At 41.1% G+C, this 26,613-nt stretch overlaps 2 gene segments (V, D, J or C); both read left to right on the top strand.

Moving 5' to 3' along the window:
* Positions 1-8,544: 8,544 nt before the first annotated feature.
* LOC132656367 (T cell receptor alpha variable 9-2-like) lies at positions 8,545-9,037 on the top strand. The segment is given in 2 exon segments: positions 8,545-8,590; positions 8,703-9,037. Coding segments are annotated over 2 exon segments (381 nt in total).
* Positions 9,038-23,216: 14,179 nt separating this feature from the next.
* On the top strand, positions 23,217-23,892 carry LOC110544861 (T cell receptor alpha variable 13-1-like). The segment is given in 2 exon segments: positions 23,217-23,268; positions 23,429-23,892. Coding segments are annotated over 2 exon segments (516 nt in total).
* Positions 23,893-26,613: the final 2,721 nt, after the last annotated feature.

The following is a 26,613-nucleotide window of genomic DNA, read 5'->3' as shown; positions in this document are numbered from 1 at the left end:
CAAAGTGGTTGTACCAGTTTACATTCCCACCAGCAGTGGAGAAGTGTTCCCCTTTCTCCACAACCTCTCCAGCATGTGTTGTCACTTGAGTTTTTCATCTTGGCCATTCTGATGGGCGTAAGATGAAATCTCAGGGTCCTTTTGATTTGCATTTCCCTGATGGCTAATGAGGTTGAGCATTTCTTTAAGTGTTTCTCTGCCATTCGATATTCCTGTGTCGAGAACTCTTTGTTTAACTCTGTTCCCCATTTTTTAATTGGATTACTTGGTTTGCTGCTTTTCAGTTTCTTTAGTTCTTTGTATATAATGGATATTAGTCCTCTGTCAGATAAAGGGTTAGTGAAAATTCTTTCCCAATCTGGAGGCCGTCGTTTTGATGACGGTGTCCTTTGCTTTACAGAAGCTTTTCAGTTTCCTGAGGTCCCATTTATTGATTGTTGCTCTTAGAGCCTGTGCTGTTGGTGTTCTCTTCAGGAAGTTGTCTCCTGTGCCAATGAGTTCTAGGCTGTTCCCCACTTTTTCTTCTAACAGATTTAGAGTATCTGGTTTTATGTTGAGGTCTTTGATCTACTTGGACTTTAGTTTTGTGCAGGGTGATTACTATGGATCTATTTTCATTTTTCTACATGTAGACATCCAGTTGGACCAGCACCATTTGTTGAAGATGCTGGCTTTTTTCCATTGAAAGGTTTTGGATTCTTTGTCAAAAATCGAGTATTCATAGGTGTGTGGGTTTATTTCTGGGTCTTCTATGCGGTTTCATTGATCCTCCTTTCTGTTTTTATGCCAATATCATGCAGTTTTTATTACTATTGCTCTGTAGTACAACTTGAGATCGGGGATGGAGATACCTCCAGATGATCTGTTGTTGTACAGGATTGTTTTGGAGATTCTGGGTTTTTTGTTTCTCCATATGAAGCTGAGAATCTTTTTTTTCAATGTCTATAAAGAATTGAGTTGGTATTTTGATGGGAATTGCATTGAATCTGTAGATTGCTTTTGGCAGGATGGCCATTTTCACGGTATTAATCCTACCAATCCATGAGCACGGGAGATCTTTCCATCTTCTGATATCTTCTTCAATTTCTTTCTTCAGAGACTTGAAGATTTTCTCAAACAGGTCTTTCACTTGCTTGGTTAGTGTCACCCCAAGGTACTTTATTTTATTAGTGGCTGTTGTGAAGGGTGTTGTTTCCCTAATTTCTTTCTCGGCCCTTTTGTCTTTGGTATAGAGGAGGGCTTCTGATTTTTTTGAGTTGATTTTGTATCCAGCCACTTTGCTGAAGGTGTTTATCAGTTGGGGGAGTTCTCTGATGGAATTTTGGGGGTCGCTCATGTATACTATCATATTATCTGCAAATAGTGACCCTTTGACCTCTTCCTTTCCAATTTGTATCCCCTTGATCTCCTTTAGTTGTCTTATTGCTCTGGCTAGAACTTCATGTACTATGTTGAAGAGGTATGGGGAGAGTGGGCAGCCTTGTGTTGTTCCTGATTTTAGTGGGATTGATTTAAGTTTCTCTCCATTGAGTTTGATGTTGGCTATAGGCTTGCTGTATATTGCCTTTACTATGTTTAGATATGTGCCTTGTATCCCTGATCTCTCCAAGACTTTAAACGTGAATGGGTGTTGGACTTTGTCAAATGCTTTTTCAGCATCTAAGGAGATGATCATGTGGTTTTTCTCGTTCAGTTTTTTTTTTTTATGTGGTGGATTACATTGATGGATTTCTGTATGTTGAACCACCCTTGCATGCCTGGGATGAAGCCTACTTGGTCATGGTGGATGATATCTTTGCTGTGTTCTTGGATTAGGTTTGCAAGTATTTTATTGAGTATTTTTGTGTCCATGTTCATAAGAGAAATAGGTCTGAAGTTCTCTTTTTTTGTTGGGTCTTTGTGTGGTTTAGGTATCAGGGTGACTGTCGCTTCATAGAATGAGTTTGGTAATATACCTTCTGTTTCTATTTTGTGGAATAGTTTGAGGAGAATTGGTGTTAGCACTTCTTTGAAGGTCTGGTAGAATTCCGTGCTGAAACCATCTGGCCCAGGGATTTTTTTGGAGGGGAGACTGTGAATGACTGCTTCGATTTCCTTGGGGGATATAAGGCTATTCATTCTTTCTACCTGATCCTGACTTAATGTTGGAAGATGGAATCTATCAAGAAAATTGTCCATTTCATTTACGTTTTCAAATTTTGTGGCATATAGGCTTTTGTAGTATGACCTAATGATTGTTTGAATTTCCTCAGTGTCTGTAGTTATATCACCCTTTTCATTTCTGATTTTGCTGATTTGGATAGATTCTCTCTGCTTTTCAGTTACTTTGGCTAAGGGTTTGTCTATCTTGTTGATTTTCTTAAAGAACCAGCTTTTTGTTTCATTGATTCTTTGGACAGTTTTATTTGTTTCTAATTGATTGATTTCAGCCCTGAGTTTGATTATTTCCAGCCATCTGCTCCTCTTGGGTGTATTTGCTTCTTTTTTTTCTAGGTTTTTGAGTTGGGCCATTAAGTTGTTTGTATGTGATGTTATGAATTTCTTCTTGCAGGCACTTAGTGCTATAAATTTTCCTCTGAGCTTTTTGTTATTTCTGTTGTTGTTGAGGTCCAGCTTTAGTCCATGGTGGTCAGATAGTATACAAGGGATTATTTCAATCTTTTTGTATCTGTTGAGGCTTGCTTTATGACCAACTATATGGCCTATTTTGGAGAAGGTTCCATGTGGTGCTGAAAAGAATGTATACTCTTTTGAGTTTGGATGAAAAGATCTGTAGACGTCTATTAGGTCCATTTGATTTAGGGATTCTGTAAGTGTTTTTATTTCCCTATTTGGTTTCTGTCTAGTTGATCTGTCCCTTGGTGAGAGTGGAGTGTTGAAGTCTCTCACTATTAAGGTATTAGGATCAATGTGTGATTTAAGCTTTAATATTGTTTCATTTACGAATGTAGGTGCTCTTGTATTTGGAGCATAGATATTCAAAATTGTGATGTCCTCTTGGTGGATTTTTTCCTTTGATGATAATATAGTGGCCCTCCTTATCTTTTTGATTAACTTGGGTTGAAAGTCTATTTTATTAGATATTAGGATGGCTACTCCAGCTTGTTTTCTGGAACCATTTGCATGAAAAACATTTTTCCAGCCCTTTACTCTGAGGTAGTGTTTATCTTTGTTGCATAGGTGTGTTTCTTGGATGCAACAGAATGTTGGATCCTGTTTCTGCAACCATTCTGTTAGTCTGTGTCATTATTATTATTATTATTATTATTATTATTATTATTTACACTTTATTCATTTTGTATCCCCCCATAAGCCCCTTCCTCCTCCCCTCCCGATCCCACCGTTCCTCCCCTTTCTGCATGCATGCCCCTCCCTCAGTCCACTGATAGGGGAGGTCCTCCTCTCCTTCCTTCTGATCTTAGTCTATCAGATCACATCAGGAATGGCTGCATTGTCTTCTTCTGTGGCCTGGTAAGGCTGCTCCCTCCTCAGGGGGAGGTGATCAAAGAGCAGGCCAATCAGATTGTGTCAGAGGCAGTCCCTCTTCCCATTACTATGTAACCCACTTGGACACTGAACTGCCATGGGCTACATCTGTGCAGGGGTTCTAGGTTATCTCCATGAATAGTCCTTGGTTGGAGTATGAGTCTCTGGGAAGTTCCCTGTGTTCAGATTTTCTTGTTCTGTCACTCTCCTTGTGGAGTTCCTGTCCTCTCCAGCCCTTGCTATTTCCCACTTCTTCATAAAATTCCATTCACTCTGCCCGCCAGTTGGCCATCAGGCTCAGCATCTGCTTTGATAGTCTGCAGGGCAGAGGCTTTCAGAGGCCCTCTGTGGCAGGTTCCTAGGTTGTTTCCTGTTTTCTTCTTCTTCCGATGTCCATCCTCTTTGCCTTTCAGGATGGGGATTGAACATTTTAGTTAGGGTCCTCTCTTTTGCTTAGTTTGTTTAGATGTACCGATTTTAGTGGGTTTCTTTTTATTGGGAGTTGAGTCCGTTGATATTGATGTGGCCAACAATTGTTACTTACTTTTGATGTGGGGTTGGTGGTGTCACTGAGTTTCATTGCTTGTATTCTTTTGATTTTTTTTTGTTGTATAGTTATCTATTTCCTCTGTTTCCTTAGATGTAGTTGTTTTCTTTGGTTTGGAGTTTCCCTTCTAGTAACTTCTGTAGAGCTGGGTTACTATGTACATATTGTTTAAATTTGGTTTTGTCATGGAATATTTTGAATTGTCCCTCTATGTTGATTGAAAGTTTTGCTGGAGACATGGGGTATGATGATCTATCCTCATTTAGAAAGACAAATGGGATATGCATTGAACATATGACAGGAGTCTACCGCAGAAAGCATCTGAAAGACTCTACCTAGCAGTGCTCCAAAATAGATACTAAGACTCACATCCAAACCTTTGGAAGAGTGCAGGGAATCATATGAAAGAAGGGGAGTTTGATGTGGAAAGGATAGGAGCTCCACAAAGACCAAACAGGGTCTTTTCTGAGATGGACACTCAACCAAAGTCCATGAGAGGATAAAACCTAGAACCTCTGCTCAGATGTGACCTGTGATAGCTCAGTAATCAATTGGTTTCCCATAGTAAGGGGAACAAGGACTATTTCTAACATGAACTCAATGACTGGCTCTTTGACCTCCCCACCTCCCAAGGGAGGAGCAGTACTGTTAGGCCACAGAGGAGGACTTTGCAGCCAGTCCGGAAAATACCTGACAAAAGCGAGTTATATGAAAGGGGAGGAGGTCCTCCCCTATTAGTGGACTTGGAAAGGGGCAGGGAGGAGATGAGGGAGGGAGGGTGGGATTGGGGAGGGAATGAGGGATACAGCTGGGATACAGAATTAACAAAATCTGACTAATGAGAAAAATAAAATTATGGAAAAAAAAGAAAGTTTTGCTGGGTATAGTAGTCTGGGTTGGAATCTGTGGTCCCTTAAGGACTGTATGATTTCTGTGCAGGCCCTTCTTGCTTTCATAGTTTCTGTTGAGAAATCTGGTGTGATTCTGATAGGTCTACCTTCATATGTTACTTGGCCTTTTTCCCTTGCTGCTTTTAGGACTTTTTTCTTTGTTCTGTAGGTTCAGTGTTTTGACTATGATGTGATGTGAAGAATTTCTTTTCTGGTCTAGTCTACTTGGTGTTCTGTAGGCCTCTTGTATGTTTATGGCCATCTCCTTCTTTAAGTTGGGAAAGTTTTTTTTCTATAATTTTCTTGAAAATATTTTCTGGACCTTTGAGCCTGATGTCTTCTTTTTCTCCTACTCCTATTATTCTTAGGTTTTGTCTTTTCATGGTGTCCTTGATTTCTTGGATGTTTTGTGTTTGGAACTTCTCTGATTTTATTTTTTCTTTGAGAGATGTGTCAATTTCCGCAAGTGTATTTTCGTCTCCTGAGATTCTTTCTTCCATCTCTTGTATTCTGTTGGTAGTTCTGTTGGTCTTTGTAGTTCCCGATCTTTTCTCTATGTTCTCCAGCTCCTGGTTTTTCTCTATTTGTGTTTTCTTTATTGATTCTAATTCTGTTTTCATGTCTTACACCATTTCCTTCATCTGTTTGAATGTGGAGTCCTGCTTTTCAATGACAGCTTCTATTTTTTTGTCTGTTTCCTCTCTATGTATCACTAATTGTGCCTCTACTTCTTTGGCTATAATTGGCTGTATTTCTATGAGAGCTTTGTTTAGTTCTTCTTTATTTGCCTTCATTTGTGTGGACATTTCTTTGAGAGCTTTGTGCATTTCTTCTTTGTTTGCCTCAATTTTCGTGGTCATTTCTCTGAGAGCTCGATTTGTTTCCTCTTGGTTTGTCTTGATTTCTTTGGCTATTTTTCTGAGGGCTTTGTTCATTTCATCTTTATGGGCTTCTAATAGTTGGAGAAACATAGTTTTGTGGTCATTTTCTTGTATATCTAGTGAATTGAAGTGTCCATTGGTTTGTGGGGTTGCTGGTGAGGAGGGACACCATCCCTGGTACTGGAAACCTAGGTACCTACTCAGAGTCATGTGAGTGATAGTTCCATGTGAATTATTTTCCAGGGAGACCCCATCGGTCTCCACACAATATGTGATACTTTTTTGAGTCTTGGTTATGTAACATATCTAACTGATAAGGTGGTATTGTGTTGTTCTTCCTGCTGAGGGTCCAGCCTGTGGGTGAGGGCAGAGCAGTTCATGCCTAGTGGGGTGAGTGGTGCAGAGTCACCCTAAGAGCACTGGGAGTTGGTAAGAGCAAACTGAGGGCAAGCGGCTGCAGACTCCTTTATTCTGAAAGAAACAGCAGGTTATATGGCTTTGCAGGACTAATCAGGTTCCTCCACACTATCTCTGAGCCAGCCAAATGGATGTTCATCTCTGGGCAGATGCTCCAGCATCAGGTCACGTACTTTCTGTCAGACTACTTCCATAGTCACGTCTGTGGGAGCTGCCCCAGGCTGTGAGCCCTAATGGCCCTTTGCCGGGAATGCCCACAGTATTGCTGAAGAGACCACATGCTATGATGTAATATACAGATAAACCAAATCAGAAGTCACCTAGAGTATTCTCTTCTAGTTAGAGGAGATACCTCGTCATTGGAGTTACTCTCTGTGGATCCTGTGTGCTAAATGACCAACCTAATAAGCAAGGTGTGTCCATTGGTACAATAGTGATGTAATTGTTTTTAGGTGCATCCAACTACTTTCTTGTTGAATTTGAGACTTGCTCTGTGGAGGAGGAACATTCCCATTATGTCAACCTATACTAAAGCCTATAGCTATAAAATTATAAAATTCCAACCAAGGACCATTCATGGAGACAACCTAGAACCCCTGCACAGATGTAGCCCATGGCAGTTCAGTGTCCAAGTGTGTTTTATACTAATGGGAACAGGGACTGTCTCTGACATGAACTGACTGGCCTGCTCTTTGATCACCTTCCCTTCGGGGGGGGGGGTGCAGCCTTACCAGGCCACAGAGGATGACAATGCAGCCACTCCTGATGAGACCTGATAGACAAGGATCAGAAGGAAGGGGAAGAGGACCTCCTTTATCAGTGGACTGGGGGAGGGGCATGGGTAAAGAAGAGGGAGGAAGGGTGGGATTGGGAGGAGGAAAAGGGAGGGGGCTACAGGTGGGATACAAATATTAGAATAAACTCTAATTAATAACAAGGAAACAGGAAAAAAAATGCTGTTTTAATAGGTGATTCCCGTCTCGTATAGAAGTGTAGCATGAGGAGCACGTTCTGAAGCAACTGCAGGTGTTGCTAATGAGGAAAACCCAGAAGGTCTCGATATTCATTATCTTGAACTGTAAGAGACAAAGGTTCTGAGCCCCAGGCTGTCGCTTAAGGATTACATTTGTAACTTCAAAACAACAAGAATTAAAAAAAAAAAAAAGATGTGTACAAAGGTGAGAAAGAACGGTTTTGTGAGAAGACCAATTCTGTCAATGGGGAGAAATTACTAAGACCAAATTAAATGATAGAAGGAGCTTCCACAGACACATGGCAGCCATGAAAGCCAGACTCATGAGTGGAAAGTTTGAACTTGAAGGAAAACGCTTTTCTGAAGATACGTGTGTGAGCTGGCTGCTTGGGATGCCGTCTGCAGTTCCTTAAGAAAGAGCCACAAATGTCTCGCCAATCCCAAATGATAGTCAGCTTCGTGTTTCCTAACAACAGCCACCACTGGTCACAACAACATTTACAGAAAAGAGCTAAGGAAAAGGTCATAGCCTGTACTTGATGCAGTGTGGTATAACACATGTGTTATAACAGTTGTACCAGTCTCAACTGCTTCCTTTATTGTGGTTGTTCTGTGCAACTAGTTGTGATTACATATTCTTAGTGTCAATTTATAATAACTTAAATTTATAAAATGTTTGTAAAATTTTAAAACTTTTTAATTTCACTTTAGGTGCATGAGTGTTTTTCCTGCACTTGTGTTTTTCTTCCGTGTGTGCCTGGTGCCAACAGTGGTCAGAAGAGAGAGTCAGTTCCCCTAGAGCTGGAGTTACAGTTGTTGTGAACCAGTGTGTTCTGAGAATCCAACCTGGGTTCTCTGCAAGTGCACCAAGTGCTCTGTAGTGCTGAGCTATGACTCCAGGCCTGCAGAGTATCTTTTTACAAGTTTGGATCAGTGAAAGTAAATTGTAAAAACCTCCTTTTTACCGTTTAGTTTATCATTTGGTAAAGACCAGAACAGAAAGCCCATCAGTTGTTGTACTATAACATGTACTCTACTTTCATGTGAGGTATAATCCTAAGAATGATGACAGTCAATATGTTAATGGCCACTTTGTATCATCTTTACATTGTCAAGAGCCTCTTGAAGTTTGACATGTGCCCTACAATCGATGTTGAAGGTGAGAGTACATTTCTGACTCTTGGAGGATTGCAAAAGACCCTGTTTTAATCTCTGTCCACCAGGGGGTGGAGTTTCTTAACACAAAATCATCAACTGTATGAGTGATAAGCTTTGCAGGTTCAACTTTTGATGTCATTTCATCATTTCTTTGTGTGAAGAGTCAAGAACAGTAGCTGGGTGTCCCTGAAGATGAATGTTTCTCCAGCTTTAGTGACTGTGATGCTGCTCGTGCTTGGTAAGTTAAGTGACTTAAGATTTGCAATCTTTCCCTTATGATATCAGAAAAATACTTAATCGTCTAGGAGGTTTGTTGTTAATATAACACAGATATCCTGTTCTTCCTCCAGGGAGGATCCATGGAAACTCAGTGACCCAGAAACAAGGTCAAGTGACCCTCTCAGAAGACAGCCTTCTCTTTATAAACAGCACTTATTCATCCACAGGGTACCCAACTCTTTTTTGGTATGTTCAGTATTCTGGAGAAAGCCCTGAGCTCCTTTTGAAAGTTACAACAGCTGGCGAGGAGGGAAGCAGCAGAGGGTTTGGAGCCACGTATGATAGAGGAACCACCTCCTTCCACTTGCAGAAAGCCTCGGTGCAAGAGTCAGACTCGGCTGTGTACTACTGTGCTCTGGGTGACACAGTGGCAGACACTGCAGGGGGAGCTGAGCACAAACCCTGAGAAACAAAAGAAGCCTGACTTCTGATCATCTGCCTTTTAGGTCACCCTGTTTTCCACACAGTCTATGTTGTGTGCCCCAACATTTCTCTGGTTGATGAACGTTGTACACATGGTCAGAGCAGAACAAGAGGGAGATGTTATCACAGCTGTATTTTCATCAAGGATATCAGTTGTTCCTCATGGAGGGTCACATTGATTTCCCAGGAATGCTATGGATACTGTGAGGTGGTCAGTTGTCTTCATCTCCATATATAGGTCATTTTCTTCATATTATTGAATGTCATCTCTAGTCCAAGTTATTCACACAGGGCAACAAATGCCGGGAAAGGTGTCATCTAGATAATGTCTATCTAATACTTTGGAAGGACAGGTTATCAGAGGCTACAGCCTTTCCATACCTTAAGATTTGTAATAAGGATACATAGGTAGAAAAGACAGGAGAAAGGAAGTCTGAGCAGGTAGGTGATCTTCAGATTTTCAATGTCCCCCATCTCCTCTAAATCCAACCCCCAGTCTCATTCTCACCCCTGTAGTAGACTGTCTGCTGTGGTCTTCATCCCTCTTTGTCCCCATTTCCAGAGCACTGGACTGATCCTGGTGGCACTCCCTGATTTCTTCCCTACCATGGAACCTACATCTCTTTTTAGGCCACCCCTATGCCTAAGTATCATATGCCTAAGTGTCAGTACCCAATTGGAAAGAAACATATTATGTCTGGAATCCAGTGTCCACACATGGCAGGCTCTCAGAAGCATTCCCTAGCAGGCAACCTATAGCCACCACACTGTTCTCAGAACCAAAGAGAACAATAGAAACCAAGGAAGAGAGCACACATCTGACAAAGGCAAGAACACACACCAGCACAGAGAATTAAAATAATCTCAAACCCAGATGCCTAGATCCCAGCATGAAACAGTAACATCCATGATGACATGTCTTCATTAAAGCCCCAAGAAACAGAATATGGCCGATGCACAAGACAAGGAGTTCAAATTAGCCTTTATGAATATGTTAGAGATCTTGAAAGAAAAAGTGAATACATTCATTAAAGAAATCAATGAGCCAAAAATCTGGAGTGAGGCAGGCCTGAAGAGACTGATGAGTCAACCAAGGACCATGCATGGGGCGGACTTAAAGCCCTGCTCAGATGTAGTCCATGGGTAGCTCAGTCTCCATTGGGGTTCCCTAGTAAGGGGAGCAGAGGCAGTCACTGGCATGAACTCAGTTGCCTGATCTTTGATCACCTCCCCCTGGTGAGGTGGCCTTACTAGGCCACACAGAGAGAGGATCCAGACAGTCTTGATGACACCTGATACGCTAGTGTCAGATAGTAAGGGAGGAGGACCTCCCCTATCAGTAGACTAGGGGAGGGAAATGGTGGGAGAAAGAGTGAGGGAGGATAGTATTGGGGGGAGGTAAGGGAGGGGATATAAAGTGAATAAGTTTTAATTAATAGTAATAATAATAAAAATAATAATGGAAAAAAAAATAACAAAAACACAAACAATGGCATGAAATGAAGAGCACAGTTCAACACTTCTCTGTGGAAATAAAATCAAAGAAAACAGAAATAGGGGGAGAACTGAAAGAGAGGAATTTAGGAACTCAAACACAGGCTCCCAGGATTGGTCCCCATCCCAGAGATTCTCCTACCATGATTTTGGTCTCGATTTTTCAGTCTCTATTTTTCTGTTTCACACCCAGCCCTCTCTTGCTTTTTCTCAGGGCTCATTCTTACTCTCACTCTCACCAGCAATGGAGGAGTGTTCCCCTTACTCCACATCCTCTCCAGCATGTGTTGTAACAGGAGTTTTTGATCTTAGCCATTGTGATAGGTGTAAGACAAAATTTCATAGTTTTGATTTGCATTTCCCTGATGACAAATGATGTTGAACATTTCTTGAAGTGTTCCTTGGGCATTAGAGATCCTCTGCTAAGAATTCTCTTTTAGCACTGTATCCCATTTTTAATTGGGTTATTTGGTTTATGGTGTTTAATTTCTTGAGTCTTCATACATATTATTAACCCTATGTTGGATGTAGGGTTGGTGAAGATATCTTTTTTCCATTTTCTTTGCTGCTGTTTTGTTCTATTGACAGTATTCTTTGCCTTACAGAAACTTTTCAGTTTCATGAAGTCCCATTTATTAATTGTTGATCTTAGTGTTTGAGCTGTTGGTGTTCTGTTGAGGAAGTTGTCTCTTGTACCAATGTGTCCAACACTATTTCTCACTTTCTCTTCTAGCAGATTTAGTGTATCCAGTTTTATGTTGAGGTCTTTGAATCACTTGGACTTGAATTTTGTACATGGTGATAAACATGGATGTATTTGCATTTTTCTACATGTAGATATCCAGTTAGACGAGCACCATTTGTTGAAGATGCTTTCTTTATTCCATTGTATGGTTTTGGCTCCTTTATAAAAAATCAAGTGTCCTGAAAATACACTACTCAATATCAGAGGACTGAAGCATGAACCAACTACTTGGCTGTGTTGATCCTACTGCCTTCTTGCCTCCACAGATCTTTACTCTGCTGGTTGTGGAGCTCTCACAGACTCCTGCAGGACAGTTGTTTCCTGACTTTTCTCTGTGGACCCAGTTCAGCTCTGGCACAGACATTCCCCTGGCATAGACATGTGGCTTCATGTCTATGTTAGGAATGTAGAGTGGGAGAAAGTGGAAGTGATAGGGAAGAAGAGAGATAAGGAAGAAAGGGAGTAGTAGAGAGGGGAGGCAGAGTTAGAAAGAGGAAAGGGGAGAGAAACCAGATCTACAACTTTCATGATCAATTCCTACTCAACAGGGCTTTATTCAAGAAGAGAGAATTAAAAATTAGACAAATGAGCAAGTTCCCTGAGTTTTATTTTTTGTTGAGTTTCTAAACACAGCTCCATCTCTCCTGCGTCAAGCCAAGTAAAGTTCTGTTTACACATGAGCATGCTCCTGGCTCTAAATAAAATGAATAATTCCAGGTTTTTCTAGACTATGACCTAGATAAGCAGTCTGTCCAGGCCATCTGTAAAGTCTGTAGATGTATTTGAATGGGGGTGACAAGGGTTAGATTTATGCTGTATGAAAAAGCCTCACTCATATTTCTGTGGTTGGCATTTCTAGGTGGTCTTCCAATGCAGGGGATTGCCTATGTGTGGCACTTATTATTACTGAGAAAAAAAAACACATCTGCAGAGTGCACACACACACACACACACACACACACACACACACACACACACACACACACACTATCTCACTCCCCACCAAGACTCAAGGCAAATGTTTCTTTAAAATGCCAATTGAACTTTCAAGTACTTTACTTTTTAATAACTACAGTAGAAGAGTTTACAGTTTGATTATTTCTTTGGTCACTATCATGAGTCCACAAGATGGCAGTGTCTTCTTTGGGTGGGAGAGAAGGGGGAAGAGAGGAGGGCAGGAAGAAGAGGGAGGGGTGGAGAAAGGGCTGGAGGAAAGTTTTGGTGCTGCAGAGGTGGTGAAGTTAGTCACTTTTCTCATTGCTAGCAAAGTGGCTTTTCATGTTTCCTGAAGCAGGAGAGGTGGAAACTTTTGAATGTGACCATATGAGTTTAGAGTTGAGGATCTGAATCCTAAGTGAAGAGGGAGGAGAGATGAAATCCTTGAGTGTTTCACTAGTGGTCCTGTGGCTTCAATTAAGCTGTAAGTCTGGGAATTTCTTTGGGATCCAGGTGTGGTATGTAAAGTTTTTGCCTGTTCCAGGCTAATGATAGAACCACAGATGTTTTTAATCTCCAGTTAGGGATGGGAGGCCAACTGTAAAAGCATTCTGTTGTGTTAGCATCCCTATACCTCCATTCCTGTTTCTCTGACCTTTGTCTTTCTGCACAGGGGTGAGCAGCCAGCAGAAGGTGCAGCAGAACCCAGAATCCCTCAGTGTCCCAGAGGGAGCCATGGCCTCTCTCAACTGCACTTCCAGTGATCCTAATTTTCAGTACTTTTGGTGGTACAGACAGCATTCTGGGAAAGGCCTCGAGGCGCTGATGTCCATCTTCTCTAATGGTGACAAGGAGGAAGGCAGATTCACAGCTCACCTCAATAAAGGCAGCCTGCACGTTTCCCTGCACATCAGAGATTCCCAGCCCAGTGACTCTGCTGTCTACCTCTGTGCAGTGAGCACACAGTGCTCCCCAGGCACCTGCAGCCTGCACACAAACATACTGGGTCACAAAATGCCTTATAGAGAGCTCAGACCACACATTGGAGAAATTCTGTTTCTATTCTGTATGCAATGGGAATTAATAGCAAGAACACCAAGGGCTCGATTGATTGGAAAGTTATTTTAACATTTTAAAATCAAGTAATCTTGAAGGGAAAGGCAACTATTTGTTTGGTTAAAATATTTTTCACATGTTGATTGTTATACAACAATGTGCATTCTCTTAATGTGCATACTTCGGTGAGTTGGAACACAAGCACATGGCTATGACACTCACCATGTCATGCCAAAGACCACCATCACCCCTACAGCTTCCTTGAATTTTAAAATCTTTCAATAAAAACTATTAGGTTTCTAATTTTTATAAACTAGCTTACAAGGTAGCAGGTTCCGCTAGGGCAAATTATCCATGTTTTCTTCTGGTTGTTTCTTCTTCCAGCTTATCCTCTCTGCCATATCCAGTTCCCCATTCCCACTCAAACCTTTTTGCTCCCGGGATCCCTGCTTCCACTTCCATATCATGTGTTCTATTACCTTACCAGTCATTTATCTTTTTTTTTTCTTTCAGAACTGTTGTTTTTGTTATCTCTTTTTTAGGTAATAATGATGATTGAAATATTTGATTGGCAGGGGAGCCATTTTTCTTTTTTTAGTTTTTTAAAAATTCTTTGTTAATTACACTTTTTTCGCTTTGTATCCCCCCTGTGGTTCTCATCCACCTCCGTCCCAATCCCCTCCCTTCCTCCACCCTCTGCATGCATGTCCCTCCACAAGTCCACTGATAGGGGAGGTCTTCTTTTCTTTCCTTCTGATCCTAGTCAATCAGGTCTCATCAGAAGTGGCTGCATTGTCTTCTTCTGTGGCCTGGTAATGCTGCTTCCCCCTCAGGGGGAGGTAATTAAAGAGCAGGCTAAACATTTCATGTCAAAGACAGTCCCTGTTCCTATTACAATGGAACCCACTTGGATACTGAACTGCCATGGGCTACATCTGTACAGGGATCTTAGGTTATCTACATGCATAGTCCTTGGTTGGAGTATGAGTCTCAGGAAAGACTCCTGTGCTCCGATTTTTTTGGTTCTGTTGCTCTCCTTGTGGAGTCCATATCCTCTCCAGATCTTACTGTTTCCCACGTCTTTCCTAAGATTTCCTGCACTCTACCCAAAAGTTGCCCATAAGTCTCAGCATCTGCATTGATAGTCTGCAGGGCAGAGCTTTTCAGAGGTCCTCTGTGTCAGGCTCCTGACTTGTTCCCTCTTTTCTCCTTCTTCTGATGTCCATTCTCTTTGACTTTCTGGATAGGAATTGAGCATTTTAGCAAGAGTCCTCCCTCTTGATTAGTTCCTTTAGGTGTACAGATTTTAGTAGGTTTATCTTATATGTCTATATGAGTGAGTATATACGGTGTGTGTCTTTCTGCTTCTAGGATGGCTCACTCAGAATGATCTTTCCAGATCCCACCATTTACCTGCAAATTTCAAGATTTCCTTGTTTTTCATTGCTGAGTAATATTCCATTGTGTAGATGTACCACAATTTCTGTATCCATACCTCCACTGAGGGGCATCTGGGCTGTTTCCAGTCTGGCTATTACAAATAAGGCTGCAATAAACATGGGTGAGTAAATGTCCTTATTGTGTACTTGAGCCTCTTTTGGGTATATGCCTAGGAGTGGTATAGCTGGATCTTGAGGAAGTGCTTTTCCTAGTTGTCTGAGGAAGCGCCAGATTGCTTTCCCTTTTTCCCCTCTTGTGGGCTGCTTTCTAGTTTTTGGTGTCTACACACACTCATATTCATGAATATATACATGAATATATAAAAATAAAAATTAGAAGCTAAAGTTTGTATGCATTTGTCTCTGAGTCTGGGTAACTCACTTTCTATAGTATTTTCCAGTTGTGTTCCTTATCATGCCAATTCTATAATTTCATTTACTTTATTTCTGAATAGTATTCGTCTATTTGTCTTCATGTCTATTTATCTGTTATCTATCATCTATGTATCTATTTATCACATGTGCATTTATGTATGTATGTATCTATAATCTATCTACCTATGTATGTATTAATCTATAGGCATATATCTCCACCAAAATCTTATTATTCATTTTTTTGTTGATGAATATGTAGGATGCCTTCATTACCTAGCAATTTTGAATAGAGCAGCAATAAACAAGTTGAGCGAGTATTTCTGTAGTAGGATAAAGAGTACTTCAGATATATAACGAGCAATTTTTGGTGGGCCACATAGCACTTTCTCTTAGGTTTATGAGGCCCTTTCACACTGATTTCTGTAGTGCTCATTTTTAAACTCTATTTTATATGGGGTATGTATGCCTTACGTCCTTTCCAACCTCCCAACCCTATGTAAAAGAGAGAAGGTTAGTGGAGAGATGGGGCGAGGAGCCCTTCACTTCTCCCAGATGTTTAGGGTTGACTGAGATACAGGATTATAAGCTCATTCCACCCTATGCATCTCCACTTATCACTTTTTAAGTTGAAATGCTGAACAGTTCCCTCACATGGCATATTCACCCTGGTGTTTACTAAAGATTTACCACAAGTTAATTCAGTAGTTCTGATTTTTATCATGCATCTATACATGGAAATGTTCATGGTAGCAGATATTCCTTAGAGTTTGTAATGTACTTCTTTTCCTTAGTATCTCAAGATGACACTGTTTATCTAGTCCATGGGTCCTGAAAAACCTGTATAGAAGGGATTGGATATTTGGTTAGGTGTGTTCACAGACACACTTACGAAAAGGATGCAACAGAATTAGGATTTTCTATACATTCCCAATTGTTTAGAAGTGGAGATTGAGCAATATCTCCAGACCATGGCAGAATGATGTGAAACACTTCAGAAGTTATACCCACAAGGCATTATATTTTCCTGTGGGAAATAGATATAAAGGGAGGAGTAATCATTCTTTTTCTTTATATTTTATTTTATGCACATTGGTGCTTTGTCTGCCTGTAATTTCTTTGTGTGATGATGTAATGCCCCCTGGAACTGAGGTTACAGAGAGCTGTGAGCTGCTGTGTGGGTGCTGGGAATTGAACTCAGGTATCCTGGAAGAGAAACCAGTTTTCTTAACCATTGAGACATCTATCTTGCCAGCCCCAAGGGATAATCATTCTTAATTAAGGATGTATGTATTGGAAGTAGGAACCTGGAGGGGCTAGATACGATATTTCATTATGTATCTGTTTATCACCTTAAATATAAAGAAAAATTGAAATGGCATTGAGGAAGAATAAACACTGGAGCTAGAATAAAAATATTTACAACTTTGCTCAGCTTTTTATTGTATAATTTCTGATTTTCTGGCAAGGATATGGTTCCAATTTGGATACTGAAATTGTTACTGAGAGTTCTGTGGTGGTTTGGGTGAAAATGATCCTCGTTTTTACTACATGGTTCCCAGGTGGTAGCACTGTTCAGGTGGGACATACTAGAGGTGTGGCCTTGCTAAGGAAGTTTGTTACTAGGGCTGAGCTTCAAGCAGTCGAGTCCCACCCTACTTTAGTTGACTCTCTCTGCTTCAAACTGTTGACTGATGATGTGATCTTTCAGCTTCCTGCTCTAGCTTCCTGTCCTGTCTTCCTCCCTCTAAGATAGACTCTTGTTCTTCTGGAGCTGTGAGCCAAAATAAGATCGTCCATAAGTTTCTTTTGGCCTCAGTATTTTATCACAGTAACAGAAAAGTAAATGATTTAGGGTATTTTGCTATGGGATTTGGCATGATAAGTATTTCAATATTTGTTTGAAATTAAAAATAATAATGCATTGCCTTTGATTGAGTTTCTAGAAGCAGAATCTGAACTTGGAATTCTTTTGTCCATGAATACTTGAGGAAAGCAGACTGGGACAGAGGAGGCTGGGCTTGGAAGTGATATGGCTGTTGCTTCGATTCAGCCTGATTTTTTAGGGACCTTTGGGGTATAAACTCCACCACACAGACATTTCTACTTTGAGGCAGTTGGCCAGACTATTGTGCCCACAAATAAAATGATCTTTGGCTGTGTTCTTTCTTGAGGAAGAGTTGTGTGGTACTGGACAGTGACGATTCTCATTGTCATAGTACACAAGGAGCCATGTAGAGGCAAGAGTAGCCATTCATCACAGGAACTGAAGACTGGCTACACCTGGAAAAGAGGTTCTAGGCTGAGTACCAATGCAGTCTAGTTTTCACATGAAATCATCCAGGCATGTGGGGAGACATCAGTGAACAATAGGCTTTCTAATTATTACATTCTTGTTAGATCGTGAATGGAATATGATGATGGAGAAAAGAAGCAAGGGCACAACTCCAATCTCAGCATGGGAAGATTGTCCTTGAATAGAGAGAAGGAAGGGCAAAACACTCTTTGCACTGGTGGAGATTGTGCACCATGGCATGGGGTAAGGCTTAGGCTTCTGTAGAGGTTGAACAGGGAAGGATGTATGGACACGGGGCTCATTTGTAGCTTTTCAGGCTTTAGTTCAGTCTCTGTAGTCACAAATAGAAGCTGTTTGTGCTGACAGTTTTGCTTGAGCGTGGCAGGTTGTGGCTTCAGATAGGAGCCATCTGTGCTAACAGATAGCCTTGAATGTGGAATCTTCTGTGTCAGGAATTGCCAGACAGAGATATTTATATTCTTAAATTCTAATTTTAATTTTATTCTTAATCTAATTTGTACAGTTGGTCTTGCTAGTCTTTAAGTTTCCACTGTAGATTTAATCACTTGTTTTACCATGAAACCCTGACAAATTTTTAACTCATTGATGACCCCTGGATCTTTTCAGATATTGTGTGGAGGAAATTTTCCTGAAGATTCACTGAGCTCAGTGCCAGAAATGTTAGCAGAGTAAAATAGTAACTCTACTTCCATTTTTATTCTGAAGATAATGGACATCATATCCACAGACAAAGCTGTACCAAAATGTTCAGGCCAGAATTAGTCATGATAGCCCCAAAGTAGAATAATTTAATGCCTATCACTAGATGAATGGGAAGACATCCTATATGTTCCAAGGGATATTTTGCAGTAATAAAATTGATAGCATACTGATACATAATAAAATAAAATATCCCCTAAAAAAAGTGAAGATACTGTGATGGGTTTTCTTCGTTATCAGCTTGCTGGATCTGGAACCAACTAAAAAGCCACTGTGCACAGAGTTTCTCCTCTTCTGGAGAGCTCTGACTGATTCAGATGCCATGCATTGTTCAGTATAGACAACTCTACAAACACATCATTTTTTTTCTATCTATCTAGAGTTAGTGAGCTCAGATGTCAGGGAAATGGGTGTGATAGCAAGTAATAATGGTCATACAACTGTATGAACAAAGTCCAATTACTGAATGTACACATTAAAAAATGTATAAAAAAATACACATAGACATGCCCTCAGGCCAACCTGATGGGGGCAAATCCTCAGCTTCAATTCCCTATTCCCAGATGACACTAGCTTGTGTCAACTTGACAAAAAATAACCAGGAAAGGTCACCCCTTGTGAACTTGACACACAAATATCTCACTATCAAAGTATATGATTTGTTTCCTTTTTTCCCTAAGATCTCATGCTAATCTAAGAATATAAAACATAGTAAAACATTAAAAGTTATACATTTTAAAAGTGTCTTAAAATTTTTTTCAACCTGAGCTGAAGAAATGTGTCAGCTGTTAAATCCAAGGCTCACAAAACAAAATGATAGAACATCCAATGTCTTTTTAAAAGCTCAGTTTCTCAACTGTTCTTAATCTAAGAGGGAAGAACTAGGGCAAGTTGCAATTACATAATTGCAAACCCCAAACCCAACAGTATGAATAGCTCAGGGTCCACTGTCTGGGACTCACTCATGATCTTCTGGGCTCCTAAGGCCTTGGGCAAGCACACCTCTTCAGTTCTGCCATCAGCAGCCTAAGCAGGTTGTCTCATAGATTCAGTCTGGCTCCCACCCACAGCTGCCAGTGTTCTTGGTGGTCATTTCTTGGCCCTGGCATCTTCAATATGCTGTGATTGCCATTGGAACTGAGGCTGGACCTTCAACAATAGCCTCTCTTCAGGCAGATTCTGACCTGGCTACACAGCACCAAACCTCAGCTACTTCTTCATGACCCCTTCATACTTTCAAAAACAGTTTCATGTGGGAAACATTTACACACACACCCATACACACACACACACACACACACACACACACACACACACACACACACTTGAGAAGTACTGTTGCAGGTTGATGTACAGTGTCATATATACCTCTGGACCAAAGCATCTGTGTCATGAATTTGAGAAAACACTTCCCAGAATAGTTTGCCTCAGGAACACTGTTTGCTTACTTAGCACAGTTGATTTTTCAGCTCTATCTAACTAGCAGCTGATGTCCCTGTAAAGCAAAGAAGGCTTCACTTTCACAGATACTTAATTCAAATATGTAACACGAATGGTCCTGACTGCATCTTGATTTCCCTCTGATACTGTGCATGTCAGACTTCAAATGGCTGCTTTTTCAGTATCCTTTTCTTCCAGCCTCCCATAGAAGCCCATTAAGTTCTGAGTACTAAAGGCTTTTCCAGTCAAAGACTCCAAAATCCTTTTATAATCCTCCACAAAAGCAGCATGGTCACTTTCATCATCTAGTCTCTGGTATCAATTTTTGTCCTTGTTTTCTTTCCATTGTGAAAAGCACTGATCAAAAGAAACGGGTAGAAAAGGTTTATTTCATCTTACAGCCACCAATCCATCATGGAGTCAGTAAGTGAAGATAGAGGAATGCTGTTTACTGGTTTGCTTCTCCTTCCTTCCTTCCTTCCTTCCTTCCTTCCTTCCTTCCTTCCTTCCTTCCTTCCTTCCTTTCTTCTTTCCTTCCTTCTTCCTTTCTAAGTTTTATTTATTATTTATACAATATTCTGCCTGCACGTGTGCCTGCACACCAGAAGAGGGCACCAGATCTCATTATAGATGGTTGTGAGCCCCCATGTGGCAGCTGGGAATTGAACTCAGGACCTTTGGAAGAACAACCAGTTCTCTCAGCCTCTAAGCCATCTCTCCATTCTTATGTAAGCCAGGGGGACCTGCCTAAAGGTGGCGTCAAACACATTGTACATCAAGCAACAACCAAAACAATTCTCCACAGATATGCCTGTTGTCCTGTCCAATGGAGGCATTTCTGTGACAATCTCATTTTCTGTTTTGTGGCAAGTACAGGAAACACTGACCAACGCAAATCCCATTCAATGTATTCAGGTTTCACTTTGTTTTTTGTCTCAAATAGCAGACAGAAAGATTTAAAATTTTTATTAAAAGTAATTTACATGTGTTTTGTTTACTTACATTAGTATGTATTCATATATATTTAATATTTAATTAATGTAAGTATTACATGTATTACTTAAATTAAGATGTTTTCAATTCTAAAATTTTGGTGTTCTTGATGCCTATGATGATATTCTTTTTCTTTTCAGTCTGTCTTCTGTTGCATTGCAAGATGTCATATTTTCACTGAACACTTAAGGAAATACATACTTTTGTTCTTAGAAGAACCCCCTTGCTATATAAGGTATATATGTGTTTATATTACTGTATAAATAATATATTTTTCTACATTCCATGTTCTTCTTTTATCCTTCCCACAAGATGACTCTAAAAATATTCCATATCTTTTTCACTTCTTCGGGTGTGTCTTCTTTTCTTGAGTTACTATTTTTTAACTCAATCTCAGTGGCTTGTTGAAAGATACCTATCAGCTGTATAGCTTATAGATTTCAGAGTTCATCAGTTTGGCTGATAAACTGTAGTTACAGTAAACAAATAAGAAGTAACAAACACAAGGCCAGCCGCAATACTGAGAACATGATTGCACCTTCTCTCACAATCAGAGCCTTTATCAACTTCCATTTTCACCTGGGTATATGAAGTTGGGAAATTTTAATATCTTTAAGTAAAAGCTGTCAAATTTCACAGACCATGAAAGTATTTCAATTTCCTATATATCCAATATTTTTCCAGAGAGTGCAAGAAACAAAAATAAACAGATGAGCAAAAATACTAAAAAAAAAAAAAAAAAAAAAGGTACAGAAAAGGAGAAAGTGCTGGACTTTGTGTCTGCCATGAACGTGCACAGGTCTCGAGCATGCTCTCACAGCCACTCTGGGTTCACATGTATAACTTCCCGCTGTGTTTGGAAAACGCTTTGTAGTCACCCACCACCTCCACTCTTGCATTTTCCACTTTCTCTTCTGCAATAACTCCTGAGCCTCAGGAGGAAGGATGTAACACAGATGTCCAGTTTTTGGCTGGTCACTTTGCAGTGTCTTGTCTCTGTATCTTGGCTGGTTGTGGGTCTCTGTGTTAATTTCCATTTACTTAAACATGATGAAGCTACACCATATCACACTACTGAAGAAAACCTGACTTTCTCCCCTAGCAGCTAACAACTTCTAATAGCTCCTCAGCAGGGTGTGGGGACTCATGAGCCCCTCCTCCATGCTCCTCCATGCTGCAATGCTGACTGGCTTAGTCACATTCAGGTCTTCTTGTTCGGGCAATCACAGCATCCTGAGTGCAACAGTTCTGTCATATCCTTATGTCACTATTTCATCCCTGACCTATGGCTCTTAGAACCATCCTACACAACCTTTTCTGATGTCTTCTGAGCCTTCTGGGGGAAGTGCTGTTATATAGATGTGAGGATTATAGCTGTGCACTCCGCAGACATTTAATCTTAGCACTGCGACCAGTTGTGAGCATATGTATTAGCTACCTCTACAGCACACACAAATGTTTCTCTAATTAGGATTGGCTGCCACACTGATCTATGGATATGGTGAACTTAGAGGGAAGTGTGATACTTCTTCCATTTAGCAAAATGATAGCAGTAGCTTCCCCTCGGGCCTATTAGCTCCATAGGCATAGGTTCTTGGCCAGGTTTACAGTAGCAGCCATGCATGTTTCTGCTGTGAAGAGCCTGCAATCTAATCAGAACGTGGTTGGCCATCCCATAACATTCATTCCACTCCTGCACCCAAGGCAGATCTGTGTCTTGCCATGCTGGTCATTATTGCAGCTCTCAGTGCTCACAGCTGGTTAAGACTGTTGTTGACTTTTCTCCCCTAGCAGCCTGAGTCGCACTTCCTAACACTAGAAAATGTAGCCAGCAGGGAGGAAGTCTCCTGAGTTGTACTGGCTTGATGTCTCTAAGTCTTGTGACCAAAATGTGTCGTGTCTTCAACAACATGATCCTGTTATCAAGTTCTGGAGGGTAACCAAGAGCAATGGCAACAGGTAATTGTTTTAGGGTCTCTATGACCACCCAGACCAACAGCTTTAGGGGATGTGTCCCATACTTGGTACCAGACTTTTTATTTTGCAATCTATTGTTCCTGGGGGAAGTATTAGGCTTTGTGTAGAATAATTTACTTAGTCTCTCTCTCTCTCTCTCTCTCTCTCTCTCTCTCTCTCTCTCTGTCTTTCTCACACACACTCACAAAAATACAATTTTCAAACATCCTCCATGTTAGCTGTCCCTCCCCCCACCTGTCCTTTCTGCTATACTCACCCCCTCCAAATTTAACATTCTGTTGTCCAGAAAACTTGATATTGACTGAAAGTTAAAATTTTTCTTTCCTTTGTCCATAAGGATGAATCATAGTGACATTTTGATTTTAAATGTTTTAATTCAGCTTGTTGTTCAATGGCTACAAGAGAATGTACCTCTCTCTAGTTTGCTAGTAATGACTCAAAAATTCAATCCCTCCCAATCTCTGCAAATTTACTCAAAACATGATGTGTCCACAAGGTTGCAGGAGGCCGCAGCTGATGAAAAGCATGCAGCAAGCTCTTGTCATTGCATTCTGAAGGAATAGGTGAGAGAGAAATATTTGTTTTCTTATTGGCTGATTGGATTACATAAGAAGAAAAGGGGACAACCTGGAAATACAAATAGCTTGTTTGACAAGAGATTGCAAGTCTGCATTGATCCCAGGCAGGAAGAACAATGAAGCCATCCATTCCTACTGTAGTCCCTTTCTTGTGGCTGTGGATGAACTGTGAGTTGAAGTTCTGGGGTCAAGAGAAAATATGTGGTGGATATTTCTTAGGCTTCCATGGGAAATCCACTTCACACAGTTCCCTCTCAGTATTCTAGACAAAGAATTCAGCAGAGTGCTGCTGACTGCCCTCCTCCTTTCTGTTTTTCTTTCTGTGTAGGGGAGAGCCTCGGAGAGCAGGTGGAGCAGCACCCTTCTTCCCTGAGTGTTCACGAGGGAGGCAGCGCTGTCATCAACTGCACTTACACAGACAGTGCTTCCTTTTACTTCCCTTGGTACAAGCAAGAAGCTGGAAAGGGTCCCCACCTTGGGATAGACATTCGTGGAAATGTGGACAGAAAGCAGAACCAAAGGCTCACCATTTTATTGGATAAGAAAGCCAAATGCTTCTCCCTGCACATCACAGACACTCAGCCTAGGGACTCAGCCATGTACTTCTGTGCAGCAAGCACACACTGGTTCCCAGGCACCTGCAGCCTGTCCTTAAACTTGCTATGGGCGGTGGAGACCCTTGCACATCCTGTGTCTTGCAACAAAGCATTTGCCATATTGTCTATTGGAAACTGTAACATACAGGGCAGGAGATATGCTTTCTTCAGAAATTTGCTCCCTGGAGGTCAATAGCAGGTCTTCCTGACCACCTAAGTCAAAAAGACGCAGTCTAGGGTCTCTACGCTTTTTTGGTCATGGTTATGGGGCTGGGTTAATGAGTGTTTTGATTTTTCTCTATGATTCCTGAAACAGTATAGTTAAATATTCAAGGAAATATATTTTTGATAGTTTACCAAAAGCTTTAACAAGAATAGGGCAGAAGAAAAGTAGTTTTAAGAGAAGTAATGAATTACATTTAGTATTAAAAGTATAATAAGAATAGTGAAAAAATAATGGGCTTCTTCTTAGGAAAAAAATAGCATGAGAAGTACAGCTGGCTCTAGCTTGCCCCCCCTTAGCGTCTTGACTTCACTTTGGTGGAAAGGTTGACAGAGCTATCTGTACAAATATGACCTGAGTTGGCCCTTTTTGTTCTCAGGACCTATCACCCAGAAGGGACAGAATTAGGGGGGCTGAAAGCTTGGCTTGTATTACAACCCAGCCTAGGTTTCTCAGAGCAGGCAGACCCCTCCCTGAGCACAGCCAAGAGCATGGAGACAATTGCTTGGGCCTGGGGTTATGAAAGTCTTAAGTATCACTCAGAGGAGACTCCCACAGCTTAAGTGCAAGCACAGTTACATAAGTATTTGGCTTTTCTTGGAGGGGACTTCATGGGGTTCTGGTTCACTGGAGTCTTACTGATAAGGGTCTCTATGGTGCACATGCAGGTTTAGTATCCAGAAGGCCTGGCCTGAGTGTCTGTGCCAAAGCCCAGGAATCTGGAAGTCAACATGTCCCTCTAGTGTCTCCTGCATAGTCTAGGGTTATAACTGCTCTGTGCTAAAATAGGAATTTTAGAGAGCAAATGACCTTGTGAACACAGATGAATACTGGAGAATCCAGGGAAGTTAACACAGAGACTTAACCTACAAAGAAAGGAGATGTTTACTAGTCTCCACCCCCCCTCCAGGAATTGTGGGAAAGACTGTAGTTTAAAGTCTGATGAGCATTTCCAATTTGAAGAGAATTGTATGGCCCGTATCACTCAGAAATGATTTTTTGTCCTGTATGCTTCTCACCGGAATCTGGAGCATTGCCTCTAAGTTTATTAAATCCTTCCTCATGAGAGATGTCACTTGTAGTTTATAGTAACCTAAGTCCATTTTATGTGTTTTTAGGGCCTGGTCCATCTGGGTTACAATTGGCATTATGCTTACCTCAGTGATTCTCCCCAGACCTTAAATTTTGAGCACTGTTTTTGCATCAACACTAACCATCTGTCAGGGAGATTCCATATGGACTTTGAAAAGAGATTCCATGTAAACATGTCTTAAGCTTTGTCATAGACACAGATTGAGCTAATTCTTTTTCAAAACTGGTGGTATGTTTAAATATGGCTAAAACAAAGGACCTCATGTCAGGCTCTAAAAGTATGAACCTTTTATGGACAGCTAATTCAAGCAAAACTGTTTTTTGTCTCTCCCTGGATCCCTCGGCTTCTGGACATGTATCCTTCAGGGACTCCTGCACATCTTATTGTCTGGGAATCCCACATGTTTCTGAGACTAAAAAAAGCTAAGAATAGAAGAGGAATCACATTCCTATGAAATTCAAATGAGTCCTTCAACTCAGGAGTACTCCAAAGAGTCTACTTGCACATTCCTTTAAAAAAATTCCTGGAAGGTACACTGAGGTAGAAAAGAGGTAGAACTGGTTTGGAAATTTGTGGCTTGCACAGATGTGTGTGTGTGTGTGTGTGTGTTCACCTCTGTGTGTTTCAGGTTGTTAGGATATTGTTTTCAATGCTGAATGCTGAACCCAGTGATTTGAGTATGCCAGGCTGCTCTCTACCATGGGTGTGAATATTAATCCCCTTTCTTCTTTGCTACATGAGTCGGTTCCTCCATAACTCAAGCTTTCCTGTTTGCTCAGTAGAAAGACTAATAATGTTATGTATGTCAGAGGGTGACTCTGAGGACTGAGTGATGGGAAGCTAAGCAGCCTGGGATGCAATGGACTCCACACTGAGATTTCAGGTCCCTTTGCTCTTGTCTGTTGGTGAAGAGGAGGGCAGTGCTGGGGAGAAGTCATTCCAGGGAGGGAGCAGCTGCCTCCCAGAATAAAGGAGGCTCAGAGAGGTAGAATACAGCTAACCATCCCGGAACCCTGAGGATGGCCTCCTCTTTCCTGGAAACCAAGAAGGGAAGGGAAGGAGAGGAGGGAGAGGAGTGGGATTGGAGTGTAAAGTGATTAAACAAATAAAATTTTACAATGTGTGAAGAGATGGAATCTGCCTTTTTAATGTTTTGATAAATGAATTATTTTTTTATATTTTTGTTTTTATTAATTACAGTTTATTCACTTAGGATCCCACTGTCGTTCCTTCCCATGTCCCCTCCCAATCCTACCCTCCCTACCTCTTCCTCACCCATGACCCTTCCCCAGTACACTGATAAGGGAGGTTCTCCTCCCTTTCCATCTGATCCTATCTATCAGGTCTAATCAGGAGTGGCTGCATTGTCTTCCTCTATCTGGTAAGGCTGCTCCTCCCTCAGAGTGAGGTTATCAAAGAGCAGGCAATCAGTTTCTGTGTGAGACAGTCCCTGTCCCCATTACTATGAACATACTGGACACTGAACTGCCATGGGCTACCTCTGTGCAGGGGTTCCAGGCATCTCCATGAGTGATCCTTGGCTGGAGTATCACTCTCAGAAAAGACCGCTGTGCCCAGACTTTTGAATCTGTTGCTTCCCT

Source organism: Meriones unguiculatus, chromosome 9 (assembly GCF_030254825.1).
Source record: "Meriones unguiculatus strain TT.TT164.6M chromosome 9, Bangor_MerUng_6.1, whole genome shotgun sequence".
NCBI lineage: Eukaryota > Metazoa > Chordata > Mammalia > Rodentia > Muridae > Meriones > Meriones unguiculatus.
This window is presented reverse-complemented; position numbering and strand designations above follow the sequence as displayed.